Raw genomic sequence first — 17,243 nt, 5'->3', positions numbered from 1 at the left:
CTTTTTTTTTCTTTTAATTGTCAATTCATATCAATAAATCTCTAAAATTAAACATCATACTAATAAAGAAATCATTGTGAACCTTAATGATTATCAAATTAATTTGATAATCATTTTCCATGTTTTCATCAGTTCATCAAACTATGAGAATAATGTTAATTGTAAGAGGAGTTAATTGTCTCCTGTAATCTATTAACTTGTTCCCTTGTAATAATATCATTGAAATTGATTGGAAAATGTCAACAATCAATCAATTTGATTTCCTTCTTCCTTTTTCATTCCTTCAAAGGTGATTAATTTTATTTGCTACTATTTGTTTCCATCGTTAACTGTGATTAATATAATCATTAACTGTTCAAAATCGTCGATCCATATTACCTCGAAAACCCAAGATAATCAACTAATAGTTACTAACAATTAGCGCCAAGTAATAGAAAAAGTAACAATTTCCTTCCGAATCGAAGGGAAAACATTGAGAAGAATCAGAAAACAAAAAACACAGAAAATTATCTGGAATAACCCGATGGTACTGACGATTATTATCCAAGGTTCGGAGGTTATCATGTTGTAGAAAGAGAGAAAAGTTATCACCATGATCACAATTAATGATTAAACAAACAACAACAATTAAGAAAATGATTGTAAACATGATTGTTGTTGTTTCTTTAGCAACAAAACCCAAAGAGGTAAAAATATAATGAACGAGAAGAGATTGAAAATTAGAAAGCCAATTGATGAAACATTGATACAAACAATTAACAATTAAACATTGGTATTTCCCCACAAGAACATAGTTTAATCATAAATCAACTGATAGTAATCAAGAAAAAAAAATTATCGTCATCATCTTAATTGTCTTAATTGTCTGTCTACAGGGATCGTATTGTAAATATCTCAGGTTTGGGGTTCGATTGCTGTGATTACTTAGCAATTAAGGGATTGAAATTTGATTAATATTTTTGGTGATCAATTTACCTGCAAGGAATAAACTAATCAACGTAATCAACAATAATTTCATTGTTTACAATCATTATTATTTAAATGTTACGTGTTAAATTGCTTTGAGTTATTGAAATTTTTTTTCTTTTAATTTATTAACAATTAAATCGTAACTTTTTTAATTTATCCTTGATTGTGTGTTTTTTGTTTCTTAATCATTTTCTTGTCCTTTTTTAATAATCATGATTATTATTTATACATTAATACACAAGTTAAATTGTTGATAATTAACTGTGTCTTATTAATAGTCGGCTGAGAAGTAAATTGTTAATCTAAAAGTTAAATTAACTTTTTTACTGTTTTAAATTGTTGTTGCCTTGTTTTTTTCTTACTCAATTGATTTGATTAATTAAGTAAAGTCTTTAATCATTTGATAATATTACAATTAAATGTCAATGATCTTTGATTAATAATTTGAGAGGAAAAACTTTCAAAATTATTTGTTAGTTTTTCGTTAAATAAATGAGAAATTTAATTGCAATCAATAAGTTTTACTCTTTGATTGTTAATCATTCAACAATCTAGTTTAATTGTTGACATTCATCCACAAAACCATAACCATCATATCATGATAATCAAGAAAAATACAGTTAGTTAACTAGTTTCATAGTCTAATTAATGATCAATTAATTAATTCACTCATTTTAATTTTACATTTACCCTTGGAAATGGTAACATCATCGTCGTTAATTAATGACAATTAATTCATTCTGATTATTATTTAGTTTTCAATGTAGTGTAGAAATTTAGATCATTACCATTAAAGTGTAAATTGTAGGTGAAAACTTTCTGGTAAAATCCCAAACAATTAAACAAATAATCAATTTGATTAACCAAAATCTCAAAAATCGAAGCTCAATTAACTGTTTCAATTAAAATGAGGTCAGAAATGTAAAGAAAAGGCTTACCAATTAGTCAACAATTAGCAGAATAATTTGTTTGTCCAGAACAATTGTTTTCTACTATTAATATTAACAATTATGATTATTTAAAGGAAAAAAAATAATTAAAATTAACCAACAACAATTAACATAATTGATTCAATTCCAAGTTCATTTTTGTAGTGACCCTTTCAAATCTTCATTCAATTTTCTGGACTTTCCGAAATCAACAAATTGTAATTCAGGTCAAATCGTTAATTTAACTTGTTTATTTTCATTCACAATCAACTTCTCAATTGAAAGTATTAAATTGTTTCAATTAAAGTAAAATCAAATTACAGTTTTTACAACCAAACAATTTATTAATATTTACTTTACTCATCACAATTAGAGTTAATCTTTGGTTTGTATTTAAATAACAATTAACTTTTACAGGTAATTTAGAAAATGATTTTCTAATCATTTACGAAAAATTTGTTAGATTCTTGATTGATTGTTAGCTTAATTATCGTTGATTTGATTTCGCCGATGGGTTTGCCTCAAGACGAATGTAATTTTACAATTGCAAATTTAGATGAATACGTTGCCTTTGGTTTATATTTTTCCCGAGAATCATTTTAATTGTTAACAATTATGGTTATATGAACAGACAATTATCTTTCAGATCAAAATCATCATTTAAATTGTTGCAATAAGTGAGAAAAGGATGTAAATCAAATGTCACAAAAATTGCCTTTACCATTAATCATCTTGTGATCTATCACATTTAGGTGTTTATGTAATTGATGATAGATTGTTAGACTTTATTGTAATTAGAGATGATTACCTAATTGTCGTGAAAATGAGTTGAACAATCTAATCTGTTTTTCCCTCTCTTTCTTGTTTCCTTATCAATAAGTTCATTTTGAATTGAATCCAATTCTGTCTTTATTGGTGTTTCCCAAATATAAATGATGATGACGCTGAGAAAGAGGGAAAATTTTGTCTGTAAACCAACACAATATAACAATTAATGTAAACAAGCGACAGCCTTTTGTCACAATCATTTGATTAACGAGATAATTCAATAGGATGTTGGCCTTCAAACGTATGGATGACCTCATATTGGCTGAATCAATTGAAAGGGATAATTAATAGGGACATCGATTGAATCTAGATCAGTTCATCAACAATCATCAACCAATCGGCCATTTTGATTTTCCTCCATTTCCAGGGTTAATGTGTTCTGGTCAGTAATTTGAACGCATCAACAGCATCACAATGGAAACAGATCAAATGATTTTTAGCACGTTTCGTTTATGTTAATTGTAGAGCATTTTAATTATTAATAGTTTCAATTTGTATATAACTTTTGACTGCGATTCTTCATCTGTATTGATTTTATAGTTTGTAGTCGTTAAATTGTTTATATTTATTAATAAATTAGTCAACAAACTAAAGATAAATAGAATTTAGGTAAAAAGTGACAAGTTAGAAAAAAGTTCGAAGCAAGAATGAAAGAAGCTTCATGATTAACGATTTTACTCGAATTAATCAAAATCGAAGCGATTTATTCAATTTTTCGACTTTTTCTCTTTTATGTCGAAGTAGAAACTCTACTATATTGATTAATAATTCGCATGTTCGCATAGTTCCTTGTTCTTTCCATTTCGATTTAAGTTGTTATCTATTTTTCCTTCGAAGTGACAATAACTTAACGACGAAGAAGATGATGAGGAGGATGCGGAAGACGAACAAGTTGTTACCTTGGAAGGTGTTGAACTCAATGCAAATGTCAGTAGTCTATGTTTACTGTTACAATTGCAAACAAAATATGAAGAAATTCAAAGTTTTGACTTTTATCTCGAAGATAATAAGTTGACCTCAACTAAATTCTTCATTGAGCAAATGTAATCTTGTTGAGGGTGCGAAATATTCTTAAGCCTCTCGATAATACGACCAACGTGAACTTGAAGTCCAGAAGGTAATACTGGTTCTCCACCATCGAATACTAATTCGTCCACACCAACGACACCCAATAAACAGAAGAGGCTGATCGGAGGTATCAACAGATCCACTGGTGGAACTGGTATCGCTGTTGGATCAGCAGCTGATGGACTGATTGTCGGTGGTTGTTGACAGTTTTACCATCTCCGTAACTATTGATCGACGCTAATTGAATCTATTAATTTTTCATATTCTTCGCTCTTCCATCATACGAAAGACTTGATTTTCTTTTCCACTAGATGACGATACTGTAGATTTCTCAATTCCAATAAATTAAAAATTTTCCCTAAATCGAACTTGATAATCGTACTTTTCAAATCCCATTCATTGTCTGGAGCAAATTTCCTCCGTGAGAAGGAACTTCAGTTGCTCCGCTGTGGGCTACAAATCTTTGCGCTTCGGTGTGATAATAAATTTTCAATAACGAACAAAAATCTTTCAACAATTGAACTTTTCTACAATCACTTTTTTAATTCTAAGTACAACAATTAATATTATGTGGTTCTGAATAGTGTTTGAAGGTCGTAATGGGATTGTTTGGGACATGCCGACATTAAAGTCCCATTATTTAGCAATTGAAGAAACTTTTTTGGCAGAAGCTCAGTTACATCCCGCAGATCCATGGGAACAACAATTAAAGAATCAGCTGAGAGATCATTTTGTTTAATGTTCGAGCATTTTAAATCGATCAATGATTAAAACTTTTGGCTCGAGTAATCAACCAATCACTTTATCGAGCCCATAATCATCACTCATCATCTTTAACAAATATCAACACTTAACAATTACATGTATTAAACTCTTGATAAACATCTTATAAAAACAAACATAAATGTATTGAGAAAAAGTTGATCTTGTAGATTTAACAATTAATTGATTACAAATTAACTAAATTGAACTTTCGTTAATTGTTGTCAAAGTTAATCTAATTTTCTTGGAAGAGAAAACAATGTATCGAAAATTAGTCGATACTATCGAACGAAAAAGTAAACAGTTGTTTCCCTTTAATCTGAATCATGATCAACTCATTTTCGTTGAGCAATTAATTAATTTTCTATTTTTCTTAATTTCTTTATCCGGGAAATTTCACATCTAATTAATTTATTTAGTTCTTCCATCGGTGAGTTTATTTTCTTATTTTGTCTCATTCGCAGTGAAATCTTTGATTGTGATGACTGATAGAAATGTAATTGCTTCAATTGACAGTTGACAATTAGTAGAATATTAATTTCTCATTAAATTGCTGTGATTCGGTTAATGGATCGGATTAATTTTGATGATTGTCATTTATATGAATCTTTTATTGCTCTTTGGCTCTTTCTGTGTATTGATTTTCTGCATTGATTTGGTTTCTCTTCATTTAACTAATCGATTTTCATTTCCTATCTTATCATTTTCTATTGTTTTTCAATTGATTCTCTTGATTCAATTTTCTTTCAGCATTGATACAGTCTAAAGTTCCTGCTAATTGAGACTTACCTTCTATTGTTTTAACCAGTTGATTATTTGGTTCAACCTTTGATTTCTTCATTTTGATTATCATTTAGGTTAATCATAGAGATTTGTATTCGTCAAGTATTGGGATTAAATCATTGATAATTTTACTCTTACGAAAGTCATTAATGTAAGTAATTTGTATTTTCAGCTAATTTTCAAGAGAATTACTAATCACCTTGACCATTTCTTTTCTAATTAGTTGTCAACATTATGGATCCAATTCAATTGAAAGAATGTGAAACCGTTGCCATTGATTTAGCCCGAAGAGCTGGACTGATGATGCAAGAGACTGTCGGTCGTAATACTAATATTGAAACTAAATTGACTCCAGTTGATTTGGTTACCGAAACTGACAAAGCCGTTGAAAAGCTTATCTTTGATGAGTTGAAGAAAAAATTTCCTGACCATCGATTCATTGGCGAGGAAACTTTCGCTGGAAAAGTTGACCTTACCGATTGTCCAACATGGATTGTTGATCCAATCGACGGAACCATGAATTTTGTCCATACATTCCCATTCTGCTGTGTTTCAATTGGCCTCACTGTGGGTAAAGAAATTGTCTTCGGTTGTATCTACTCACCATTTCTGAATAAATTGTACACCGCTAAGAAAGGTCAAGGAGCTTATTGTAACGGTATTCCAATTCATGTGCGACCCTGTGACTCGATGAAATCAGCTTTGCTTATCAATGAACTTGGCAGCAATCGGACCGATGAACATCAGAAAATTTACTTCGGCAATTTAGCCGCAATCGGCTGGAAATGCCAAGGAGTCCGTTCCCTCGGATCGGCTGCTCTTAACGCTTGCATGTTGGCCAACGGGTACGTTGATGCTTATTTCGAGTATGGTTTACATTGTTGGGATTTAGCCGCTGGTGCCATTATAATCAAAGAAGCCGGTGGAACTGTTATCGACCCCGAAGGTGGACCATTTAATTTACTCTCTCGACGGATATTAGCAGCCTCCAATGAGAAAGTTGCCAAAGAACTATCAAACTCAATTGTTGGACATTTATCTTATGAACACGACTAATTAACTACAAATTAGTCAACAACCAATTAGTGTTTTACTTATTCAACACTAGTATAAAATTAAATCCATAAAGGACCAATCAATTTTTTCGTGAACCAAAATCAGATTGAAAAACATGATTACAGTTTATTTCATCTCACACGAGATCAACATAATCGTTGAGTGAATGTCGATTTAGCAAAAGTTTCATATCTCTATCAGCCTATCACAATTAACCTTAACTGGGTCCAGTTCGAGTTGAATTATCAATTGATTATTTGTGATAACTTTTCCTCCGTCATAGTTAATCACAATAATCCTAATCACTTACTTTTAACACTCGAAACAAAGATATGCTCTACCAACTAAAAATCTCTCTCTCTCTTTCTCTCTGTAAAAGAATTAGAAAAAAATTCTGTGCCAGGAACTCGAACAATCTATTTATATTTACAGACAGGAGAGAGAGAAGAGGAAGATGGGGAAGAAAGAAAGAGAGTAAAAGAAAGAGCAGAAAGAGAATGTTTAGAAAAGAAAGAGAAAGAAAGAGAAAACGCTTGATAAACAAAAGGGTTTCTATTCTCACCCTGCCAATCTAAATTTCTTTTCTTTTCTTTTCTTTTTTCTTTTCTTTGTGAAGTGATTTACTTGTATTTCTTAAAGACTAATTATTGTGGTCAATTAAATGGAAAACAATTAAGAAAAAGACAGAAATGATTCACCTTCAATCAACGTGTATCTTAAATGGTGTTTAATGTTTGCCTCATCATCACTTTGCTCACCCAACTATCATCATCTTCATCACCACTGCCATCATCATTGTTAGAAAGGCAATCTCGCTTTTGTCTTTTAATTCCAAGTTAATTGTGATTCATAATCAATTAAATCACTTTTGATTCTTTTTCTAATCTCATCTTCAACGGATCAACACCAAACAAGCAGAAACACTCATCACATTTACTCATAAAAAAATGGCTTCCAAAGGACCAATGGTTCAAGGTACTGATGGAAGTGATCATCTTCATCGCCAAACAATTGCCCTTCACTATTCACAAAGGTAATTACAATTAATTTACAACACTTGTTATGGCCCATTTGGTCATCTTTCGGGTGTAACAATTTAAACTCATTAAATTATTTTCTCTTTGCTGTTTATTTACTCACTGATCTCATTTTACTTTTTATGTTTACATTTGTTTCTCTATCCTTTTTTTTAGTGTTATTAACAAATCAAGGTTGAAATGGTCAATTATTATGCACTATTTGTTGTGTGGTTTGATGTTGGCTAAATTATCAGATGATATTTTAGATCGTTTTGATGTATTCATCTTGGAATTACAACAACTTTATATACCTAAGCCTCTTCTATGGGAATGGATATGGACTTTATCTGTGTTGTTCAATTTCATTGCTCGCAAAGCGATGAGGAAAAACAATGCCGCTTCCATGAAATTTTACCTTTTCACCCTTAACCTTACCGCTATTTTCCCCGTTTTCTATGCCCTCATAATCTATTTCTCCGATTTTTGGTCTTACGTTGACTCTCGAGAGGTTTCAAAGGTCACTCATGTTTGGAACAAGTTCCCACTGGCAGTCATCTGGTATGGATTCCTACTTGTTGCCTTACAAGTTCATTTGGCTCAATTTGTGTTCGCTTATAAATTAATTAAGATTTGGTCTTTAAAGAAAAGAAGAGATTAACAAGAGAATACAAATAGTGTTTACAAATATTTATCGTTCATTTTTCTTTTTGCTTTTCCATTTCATTCCTTAAATCTCTCTTTCGATCTACTATTAACCTCTCAATGAATTGTGTCATTTTCTCTCTGCGTTTCAATTAGTAATGTTTATGATGATAGGAATCTTGGAATCGGTCCATCAACTTGAAGGTACATTGGAACTTGGTTAGACTAGACCAAGGAAAATGATTGTATTGATTATTAGCAATAACAGGTACGAAAAATATATTTTCTTTTTGGTATAAATGATTAGGTTATGGCAGTGAAAATAATATTTGGTTGGCATAATATTAGGAAATCTATTCCGCTTCGGATTCACTTTCCTCGTCTTCTTCCATTGCCATTAGATATTCAATTTTTTGCTTCAGTTCTTCGTCGGGAATAAGATCAGCGGGGGTGATCTGGGCTCTATTGACACATCCCATGTATGGACATCTGAATGAGAAAAACGTTGAAAATTTAAAATCAACAATGAAAATTGTAATACGATTAGTATGGCTTTAAGATAAACTTTGATCGACAAATACTTTGATCTTGACTAGATTATATTTGTAAGATAATAAAGGATTTATGTCGGATACAAACCTTGGATTAGGGGCTTTCAGGAAATCTGTCATTCCATGTTTATCGTAAATGTGGCCACATTTGACATTTTTAACCGGATCTGTAATTTTTTTCTTTGTAATTGGATCAATTGGAATTGTATCTTCAGTTGATGCCACAATCTCTTCATCTTCTTCATCGCCGTCATTAGCAACATTGGAGTTGGTACTTGGCCGTTTCGCTGATAAAAGTGTTTTCAATGCCTTAACTCTTGGATCTTGTTTCCGACTTGATTTACGAGATTCTTTGATTTTGTTCAATGTTTCTTGGAAAAGATCAAATTGTTCATCACCGAGAATTTTATCAAATTCAGGATTTGAAGGGCGTTCTGTTGGCCAGGAATTGGGAGTACTTTCTCCATTCTCATCCCACCCTTGTTCGTCCCAGCCCGACCAGGCATCGTTCAAATCAATGAAAGCGGAAGAAATCTAGTGAGACATAGGGACAGAAAAAGAAAGAGATTAACAAAAGGAAAACGATTAATAGAAAACCCCATCGAAATAACTCACCTTGCTCATTGCTTCGGACGCAGCATCTCTCTCAAGATCAGTTTGTTTCTCTAAAGCAACTAGAACTTTCATATTGCTCTCCAATTTAGATTTGCTATTCTTTTTCAAACTGCTATCAAATTTATTCTCCAACATGTTCAAATCTTCACCAGTCTTCATGATACATTCTTTGAAAAGACCAAGAAGATCTCGTATCTGACCTTCTTCTCCAAAATTAGATTGTGATCGAAACATGTTTGGTGTAGTCAACAAAAACTGATAATCAAGAGATAAAAATCAAGAAAATAAAGTTAATTAAAAGATAACTGATAACAACTTACAAAATTTATGTAAATTCTCAAAACGTAAACAAAAAGGTTTAGACGAATAATCGATATTTTTCGATATTCTTCATGCAATAATCGATTGTTCGAATGGGCAAAAGATTTAAAATCTACTTTTTCGAATGATTTTTAAAAGAATTCGGATAAAAGTTCGATTTCCACTTGAACGGCTGTTCCAGCTTAGCCAATTAAAGTTGATTAGCTTTTTTCTCTGAAGAATCAGCCAAAACCAACAGCTGGTCTCTTTCTTTTTTCACTTTGTTTCTTTTTCCCTCTTTCATTCATCTCTTTTTTTACAAAATTCCATCTCTAAGCCAAGAAATTGAAGCTAATTAAATCTCCAGATGATTTCCAACGACTGAATAATCGGCTTATTTCGATGTACAATCGATACAATAATTTTTAATCGAAATCAAAAATTGATGAAATTAACCAAAGACTTTGGATCAGTCGGATGATCATCGGGTTTTTTTGTGTATTATTTTATGTTTTAAGTTTTTCTATTCCTCCTAATTCCTGGTTCTCACCCTGGTCATCATTTCAGCTGTTAATTGGACCCGTGTTTGTGGGGATTTAGTGTTGCCTAGTGTTGCCTTTTTCACCTTTACCATAAACCAAGAAAAACAACAATAACATCAACATTACCCACTACAAAATCTAAGATCATTTTGATTGTTATTCCAAGTAAATTGAATCATGTCCACGGCAGTTCACTGGCATGATATCGACGATGCTCTGGCAGCTGATTTTGATGGCAGTCTTTCAGGTCTTGGAATGGAACTGGGAACGTCTTCATTTAACATGAGTGAAACTCTTCTCGCTTTACCAAGTTTGAAAAATAACTCACTTGAAGATGATGGACGTGGTTCGGACATTATTGTTCACAGGAAAAAGAATCGTTTAGCTAATGGAATCGATGAGGAAAGTATGACAAGTACTATTAAAAGATTTTGTTTCAGCAATGAGCGGGAAACATGTAATTCTGATTCGATGAGATTTATCTTTGCACATCATGGTCTTATCCAGAGAGGTTCAGAAGGTGATTGTCAACATGAGGAATGTAAAAGTGAAATGAAATGCCAACAACGTCACAGTATATCAGCTCCTGACTTAAGAACTACCTCAGCTTATTCAATTTTACCACATTCAGGGCGATCATTTCCATCCACAGCCATATCAAGTCCATCCTCTGTTCTTACACAGATACTTTCCGTACCCAACCATAATCCATTTTCTTCCTCCTCAGCTGGTACAACCACAACTACTTCAACTACACCCAGTAATCATCATCATCACCACCACCACCATCATCAAACACAACATCAACATCAACAACAACATCACCGTCAACAACAACAGCAGCAGCAGCAACCGCAGCATCATGATCAGCATTCAAATCACAACGCTACTTCACCACTACATGAACCCGAATCACCAACATCAATTCGCCAATCAAATGATTTTTTATACCTTCTTCAAGCTCCAACATCAATGGCCACTAAAGTAAACGAGGAAACCATGACATACCTCAACCAAGGTTAGAATAGCAGGTTACTAGGAGAAAGAAAATTGAAATGAAGTTTCTCTTTTCTTTCTCTTACATGTACACTGGCTCTTGTTTATACTAATCTTCTCATTTTCTTTTCTTTCTTATACTTGACTTCTTCTTTTCTTCTGTTGAATTTTCTTCTATTCTCTAGGTCAATCATATGAAATAAATCTTAAAAAACTTGGTGATTTATCTGATTTGAGGGGTAAAATGTTGAAAAGTATAATTAGAATAGGATTTCACGAGCGAAGGCTTCAATATATGGAAAAAGATTTGATTCTTCAATGGAAACAATCCCGACAATCTGAGAGAATATTAGAAATCGACATTCCACTTTCTTATGGAATTTATGAAAATCAACACAATTCTCAAGAAATAAATAAATGTGAATTTCTTTGGGAACCCACTAAAGACACTGGAGTTTTTGTCAAGGTAAATAATCATCATCCACAATGAACATGATCATCATTACGGTAGCAAATGAACACAAGTTGAACGTCATATAGCTAATCTTTTCACTTTTCTTCTCTTTTATTTTCATCACCTCATCCATTTCTTATTAATTGTCAAGGTTAATTGTATTAGCACCGAATTCACCCCCAAAAAACATGGTGGTGAAAAAGGAGTACCTTTCCGTTTGATCATTGAGACCCATGCTTTCAATGATTGTAGTAAAATCGACGCATCGACCATCTTACATGCAGCTTCATGTCAAATTAAAGTGTTCAAACCTAAAGGAGCAGATAGGAAACACAAAACTGACCGAGAGAAGATGAGTAAACGTCCACAAAGTGAACAAGAAAAGTTTAAACCCTCTTCTGAACGAACTGCCTTCACAGATTATCCAATTAACAGTTTATATTCATCAACCACCAACTCTGTAAATACTAATGGTAACTCAGGTAATAGAGTTTCCAATGGTACCAATAATAATGGAGTCATTTGTGATAATATTGTTGCAGTCTCAGTGGTAGGCAGTGCTGGTGGCATTGGAGGTGGTGTCAACAATAATAACTGTAATAATAATAATGTCACTGTAAATTTATCTAGATGTTCACCACCATCTTCACCTACAGCAATCGCTACCTCAGTAATGATATCATCTATTGGTGGAAAAGGAGCAGGAGGAGTCAATGAGAGAGTTTTAGATGAGAAGATCAAAAACTCGCCGGAAGCGAAAAACAGCAATGTTGTTCCCAAAAGGTCTCCATCTTTGTCAGACGATAAAGAACAAGAATCAGGTTTTACCAATAGTAACAATTCCACTTTTTCATCATCCAGCAACTCAAATGCCATCATCCTCTCTTCGGAAGCATCATCCGAAGAAACTGCCAACTGGTTAGCCCTGAATAGATTTGATTCTTACATTAGAACATTTTCGAATTTCTCTGGTTCAGATCTTTTAAAGATCACACGTAATGATCTCATTCAGATTTGTGGTTTAACTGACGGTATCAGGCTATTCAACGCACTTCATGTTCGATCAGTCAAACCCAAGTTAACTTTGTACGTGTGCAATCCCATGGACGAGGTTTTTCGAGCTGTTTATCTAGAAAATCTTAGCGTTGTCGAGTTAAGGACAAAGTTGGAATCCGTGATATTGTGTTCCAATGATTGTCATTTTAATCGAATATGTTTACAAGGTCCATCCGGGATTCATGTTCTCATGACAGATGAGGTTATCAGGAATTTCCCTGAAGAATCTATTTTCTTCATGAAAGTAGATAGAGGTAAGAAATTATTCAATTTCAAATCGACTACAATATGATATTCATCATGTTGTGAAAACATTTGATGGTATTCCAATGTTTCCAAGTGTAAATCATATCAAATCTTTTTGTTTTGAAATCTTAAATCGTGCTGATTAGCTGAAATCTAGTGTCAAGAGTCTTATCATTCAATTAATCTACCAACTAATTGATAAAAATGAAATATTGTTGATTCATCGAACCAATCAAAATACAGACAAACTTGATTTTTGTGTATTTTAATTGTAATTAACAGAAATTGATTAGAACAACCATTAGAAAGATATACTATTTTCTATAGACGAAAGACAATCTAACACAAAAGCACCTCTTAATTAAGGGCTATTCAAGAAGCTGTTTGTGATATGTGGGTGTGCTTTAGGTTTGATTAGAGAAATGAGAGAATAGATAAAATCGTAATGCAATCAAGAATCAGGAGATGAAAGATGAAAGATGAAAAATCTAAGGAAGAGAAGATGATAGAGTGAGAGAATGAGTGAGATACATGTATAATAAGATGAAGAAACATCAAATAAGTTCAATATCATATTGCCGTACAAAAAGTAGCATAATTTTAGTATATTTTCACTAAACTTGTTTCCAATAGAGAAATCAAATGGCCTGAGAGCAAATTTTACGCAATATTCAAGATTATTTAATTAGTAAGGAAATATAAGTTTTGTGAAGAAAGAAATTGATTATAATGATGATTAGTTTCATGATAATTCGAAGATTAGCTTTTTGTTTTTGTATGAGAGAGAAAGAGAGATGAGAATAAACGAAAAAGAGAAAACAAAATTATATTGATCTCTTTTAAAAAGCATTTGAGAAAAAAGATCAAATTTTATCCTCTTGTTATTAATCACTATCATTATCTTAATCACCATTAGTTAGTTATTCTGTTTCATTCGTACAATTTTTCATAATTATTATCATGTGTACGTTTAGTTCATTAGCAGAATCTGCATCTTCATATTCATGATCTCTCTCTCTCTCTCTCTCTCTCTTATCTTATCTACTCAATCAAATATTATCTTTGTTAATCAACAATAATTAATTGTCATTCTTTTTTATTTCTATTAGCCAACGAACAATTGATATTAACAAGGATGGATTCTGGATCCGAATTACAACTTAATCGAGATACGGGATTGGCTTCCATCTAAATCTCTGCCAAACGCGAAACAAAAGTTGATTTAAGTAATTAAATTAATAGTGGAATTGATGATAGATGATGGTACACATTCAAACTAATTTCTCCTGAATTTGGACGAGAAAAGAAAAGAAACAAATAAATCATTTCGAATAGTTTTCTACAAACAACAGAAAAAAAGTTTTGTCTCTCTCTCTCCCAAAGTCAATCTAATTTTTTCTCATTCACAATTTTTGCTATCAATTTAATTGCTAATTTCTAATTAATGGTGACAATTTTTACTTCTTGATTTATATATTAATAGTAACATGATTATTTTTTTCATTAAGGAAACTTATTAACAAACAAAAAACTGTTTCCAAAAACTGTTTTTTTTATTATTATTACAATATATTGATTTATATAAATTACTGATGTTTAGCATTTCCAATTAATCAAATTGTTGTCCGAACACAGTTAACTCTCATTTCCTGAAATTACAGAGCGAAAACAAATCATCTAAACACAAGAAAACAATTAATTGTGCATATATTAGTGAGACGAAACAATAAATAACAATGAATACCTTTGTAATTATTATTTTCCAAAAATAAACTGTCACAATTAACTTAACTGTAAATAGTTTCTGAATCCTTTACCTACTTGATTTTAATGTCAATTGAATTTTCATCCCAAAATCAAACATTTAACTTATTGTAAAACTAAAGTAAACATCATATGTTATTAGTTAATTGTTATCAAAAGTGGAGCATAATATCAACATGGAGATAATTGTTACAATTGTTATAATTGTTCTGCTTGTTTTATTAATTGTTTGGCTACATTATCGATTAACCTACTGGTCTCGGCAAGGAATTCCTAATGCAATTAATACAATTTACAATCGATTATCAAAACCAGTTCACTTTGCTGATTTAGACGCTTACAATAAACATGGACGTATAATCGGGTAAGGATCGGACAATTAAATCTTAATCATCTCCTTAATTGTTATAATATTAATTTCTAGGGTTTATGATGGTTTTCGTCCGTGTTTAATGATTGGTGATCCCGAACTGATTAAGAAAGTTCTAGTTACTGAATTTGATAATTTCAAAAATCATCGAGTGAGTTGATTGAAGCTGATTCGAAATGATTGATTGATTGATTAATGTGTTTCTAATAAATTGTTTCAGAAGTTTTATCATGAGAAGCAAATTGCTGGACGTAGTTTACTCTCACTCGAGAATGACCAATGGAAACGGACACGGAAATTAATGTCACCACTTTTTGCTTCGAATAATTTGAGAAAAATGAAACCTTTAATTGAAGATTGCAGCTCGATGTTAGTTGACAATTTAAATAAACGATTAGAAACTAATCAAATTGTCGATATGAAATATTTGTTTGGAACCTTTTCCTTGGACGTGTTGGCATCAACAGTATTCGGGATTCGTAATCTCGACTCATTCAATTCCCAAACCGATGAAATGGTTTTAATTGTTGGTCAATTCCTTGGTCAACATCTTTCAATTAAATCACTGATTCTCCTCTGGTTTCCGAACTTGATTAAATTATTCAATGGTTACGTGTTCGATTATAAAATATTGAATTATTTGAATTCTCTGGTGCAAAAAATGCTCCATCGTATAAGAACAATTAAAGCGAAAACACGTTTACCATCAGCTGATCATCAATCTCAACAATCAACAACAATTAAGGATTTTCTAACTCTCTTGGATGAGTCTCATATCCAATTAACAGATAAACAGTTGGACAATCAAATAAGAGGTAAGAAACGAATCAGGAAATTGATTTACAGTTAATTTAATTGTTTACTTTATCTCTTGACTAATGTTTTTTTACAATTAAACATGATATTAATTATCTAATTGACTATTAATAGAGAGAATCATAATTGACAATGGGATTTTATTTATAATCGCTGGTTATGATACTACATCAACCTCATTAAGTTCAATTATCTATTGTTTATCATTATTTCCTGATCATCAGCAGTTAATTGTTGATGAAATTGAATCACTGCGTCGACAATTAAATCGCAATGAATTAACTCTGGAAGAGATTAATTCACTCGACTATTTGAATGGCTGCATATTGGAGGCTTTGAGATGTTTTCCACCAGTTTCCAGGTAAGAACAACAATCAAGAACAATTAACAGCAAGAAAAAAACAAAGAATAACAAATAACAATCAATTCTATGTTAATTCACTTTTAATTGATTCATTTGAATTGTTATTAAAACAACAGAATCGAGAGACGAGTTAATCGTAATTGTACTTTGGGCACAATTAAATTGCTCAAGGATAGTTTGGTTATCATCCCTTGTTACGCAATTAATCATGATCCTGAGTTTTATCCTAATCCATCAATTTATGATCCAACTCGATTTATCAACAAAAATGGTAACAATCAACAATCAAATTTAATTGCTGATACAAATATATTTTTACCGTTTGCTGCTGGACCAAGAAATTGTATTGGAATGAGATTTGCTTTGGTTGAGATTAAAATTTGTCTAATTTATTTATTAACCAAATATCAATTTAGACCCACATTTGATACCAAGGTAAGTGCAACAATTAACTGATTACAATTTAATCATGAATCAAATTGGCTTTAAATTGCAGATTCCCCTGGACTATTTCACTGGAATGCCTGTTTCAGCCCCTAAGGAAGTCAAAGTCATGGTAACTCTGAGAAGATGAATCAATTAACATCACTTGATTGTTAATTGTTTGCTTCGTAATTTAAATCTCAATCAATTTGCTTGATTATCCAATAGAAGATTGAACTTATCAAATAAAACAAAGTGTTAAATTGAGTTGATCTGTTGATTTTATTTGTTTGTTTAAATATTTGTTTCTTAATTGTGAAAGAAAATATTTAATTACTTCATCGAGACCAGAAAACCAGTTTCTGGTTATCAACTGGTAATCAATAATTAAAGAATCGTTTTGATCACTTTGAGCTAAAATCGTGGTTAATGATTACAATCGCTGATTGACCTGGATTGTGATTCAGTTTATCGGGAAATTGTGTCACCAATGAGAGAGATAAATTGTGATGGTCAATTGATTTAAAAGAAAGTTAAACAAAAAATATCAACAATTTAAATCCATTGAACAATTAACAGTTTCAATGGTTTTCGTGCCTCGTCAATTTCAACAAGAAAAATGATTCACTTAATTATCAAAATTTTCGATTAATTCAGATTTTCTGGTTAACGATAATCAACTAATTATCG

At 31.7% G+C, this 17,243-nt stretch overlaps 5 protein-coding genes across 7 annotated transcripts; 4 read left to right on the top strand and 1 right to left on the bottom strand.

Annotated features, from left to right (window-relative positions):
* Positions 1 to 4,839: 4,839 nt before the first annotated feature.
* On the top strand, positions 4,840 to 6,496 carry LOC128391448 (inositol monophosphatase 1-like). 2 transcript variants are annotated; one of them, XM_053351339.1, is made up of 3 exons: positions 4,840 to 4,986; positions 5,307 to 5,490; positions 5,563 to 6,496. In XM_053351339.1, the coding sequence occupies exon 3, from the start codon at positions 5,574 to 5,576 to the stop codon at positions 6,393 to 6,395; it is 822 nt and encodes a 273-aa protein (XP_053207314.1). In that variant the 5' UTR covers positions 4,840 to 4,986; positions 5,307 to 5,490; positions 5,563 to 5,573; the 3' UTR covers positions 6,396 to 6,496. The 2 variants fall into 2 exon arrangements, with proteins under 2 accessions (XP_053207314.1, XP_053207313.1); XM_053351338.1 differs by having other exon boundaries at positions 4,843 to 4,986; positions 5,414 to 5,490.
* A 138-nt stretch (positions 6,497 to 6,634) lies between these two features.
* LOC128391451 (protein jagunal-like) lies at positions 6,635 to 8,101 on the top strand. Its single transcript, XM_053351341.1, has 2 exons — positions 6,635 to 7,428; positions 7,589 to 8,101. Exons 1-2 carry the CDS (start codon positions 7,343 to 7,345, stop codon positions 8,070 to 8,072), a joined length of 570 nt encoding a protein of 189 aa, XP_053207316.1. The 5' UTR covers positions 6,635 to 7,342; the 3' UTR covers positions 8,073 to 8,101.
* Positions 8,087 to 9,583, bottom strand: LOC128391449 (E3 SUMO-protein ligase NSE2-like). The gene is made up of 3 exons (XM_053351340.1): positions 9,223 to 9,583; positions 8,696 to 9,141; positions 8,087 to 8,545 (listed from the first exon to the last, which is right to left on the bottom strand). Exons 1-3 carry the CDS (start codon positions 9,454 to 9,456, stop codon positions 8,410 to 8,412), a joined length of 816 nt encoding a protein of 271 aa, XP_053207315.1. The 5' UTR covers positions 9,457 to 9,583; the 3' UTR covers positions 8,087 to 8,409.
* Positions 9,584 to 9,916: 333 nt separating this feature from the next.
* On the top strand, positions 9,917 to 14,607 carry LOC128391443 (transcription factor CP2-like protein 1). The gene is made up of 4 exons (XM_053351332.1): positions 9,917 to 11,082; positions 11,246 to 11,526; positions 11,666 to 12,824; positions 13,926 to 14,607. Exons 1-4 carry the CDS (start codon positions 10,242 to 10,244, stop codon positions 14,006 to 14,008), a joined length of 2,364 nt encoding a protein of 787 aa, XP_053207307.1. The 5' UTR covers positions 9,917 to 10,241; the 3' UTR covers positions 14,009 to 14,607.
* Positions 14,608 to 14,737: 130 nt separating this feature from the next.
* LOC128391445 (cytochrome P450 3A8-like) lies at positions 14,738 to 16,820 on the top strand. 2 transcript variants are annotated; one of them, XM_053351335.1, is made up of 6 exons: positions 14,738 to 14,944; positions 15,005 to 15,101; positions 15,174 to 15,765; positions 15,881 to 16,127; positions 16,247 to 16,565; positions 16,627 to 16,820. In XM_053351335.1, the coding sequence occupies exons 1-6, from the start codon at positions 14,757 to 14,759 to the stop codon at positions 16,702 to 16,704; spliced, it is 1,521 nt and encodes a 506-aa protein (XP_053207310.1). In that variant the 5' UTR covers positions 14,738 to 14,756; the 3' UTR covers positions 16,705 to 16,820. The 2 variants fall into 2 exon arrangements, with proteins under 2 accessions (XP_053207310.1, XP_053207309.1); XM_053351334.1 differs by having other exon boundaries at positions 15,171 to 15,765.
* Positions 16,821 to 17,243: the final 423 nt, after the last annotated feature.

The sequence above is a fragment of the Panonychus citri genome, unplaced genomic scaffold, assembly GCF_014898815.1.
Source record: "Panonychus citri isolate SS breed McGregor unplaced genomic scaffold, ASM1489881v1 Contig00134, whole genome shotgun sequence".
Taxonomy (NCBI): Eukaryota; Metazoa; Arthropoda; class Arachnida; order Trombidiformes; family Tetranychidae; genus Panonychus; species Panonychus citri.
The sequence above is the reverse complement of the archived record's forward strand: the minus strand, read 5'-3'. Positions and strand labels throughout refer to the sequence as shown.

Coding starts and splice junctions, on each gene's coding strand:
- LOC128391445 (XM_053351334.1), top strand. CDS start 14,757: ATGGAGATAATTGTTACAATTGTTATAATTGTTCTGCTTGTTTTATTA. Junction 15,766..15,880: donor GTTGGACAATCAAATAAGAG/GTAAGAAACGAA, acceptor GACTATTAATAG/AGAGAATCATAATTGACAAT. Junction 16,128..16,246: donor TGTTTTCCACCAGTTTCCAG/GTAAGAACAACA, acceptor TTAAAACAACAG/AATCGAGAGACGAGTTAATC.
- LOC128391451 (XM_053351341.1), top strand. CDS start 7,343: ATGGCTTCCAAAGGACCAATGGTTCAAGGTACTGATGGAAGTGATCAT. Junction 7,429..7,588: donor GCCCTTCACTATTCACAAAG/GTAATTACAATT, acceptor CCTTTTTTTTAG/TGTTATTAACAAATCAAGGT.
- LOC128391449 (XM_053351340.1), bottom strand. CDS start 9,456: ATGTTTCGATCACAATCTAATTTTGGAGAAGAAGGTCAGATACGAGAT. Junction 9,142..9,222: donor CGTCCGAAGCAATGAGCAAG/GTGAGTTATTTC, acceptor ATGTCTCACTAG/ATTTCTTCCGCTTTCATTGA. Junction 8,546..8,695: donor CTGAAAGCCCCTAATCCAAG/GTTTGTATCCGA, acceptor TTTCTCATTCAG/ATGTCCATACATGGGATGTG.
- LOC128391448 (XM_053351339.1), top strand. CDS start 5,574: ATGGATCCAATTCAATTGAAAGAATGTGAAACCGTTGCCATTGATTTA.
- LOC128391443 (XM_053351332.1), top strand. CDS start 10,242: ATGTCCACGGCAGTTCACTGGCATGATATCGACGATGCTCTGGCAGCT. Junction 11,083..11,245: donor CATGACATACCTCAACCAAG/GTTAGAATAGCA, acceptor TCTATTCTCTAG/GTCAATCATATGAAATAAAT. Junction 11,527..11,665: donor ACACTGGAGTTTTTGTCAAG/GTAAATAATCAT, acceptor TTAATTGTCAAG/GTTAATTGTATTAGCACCGA.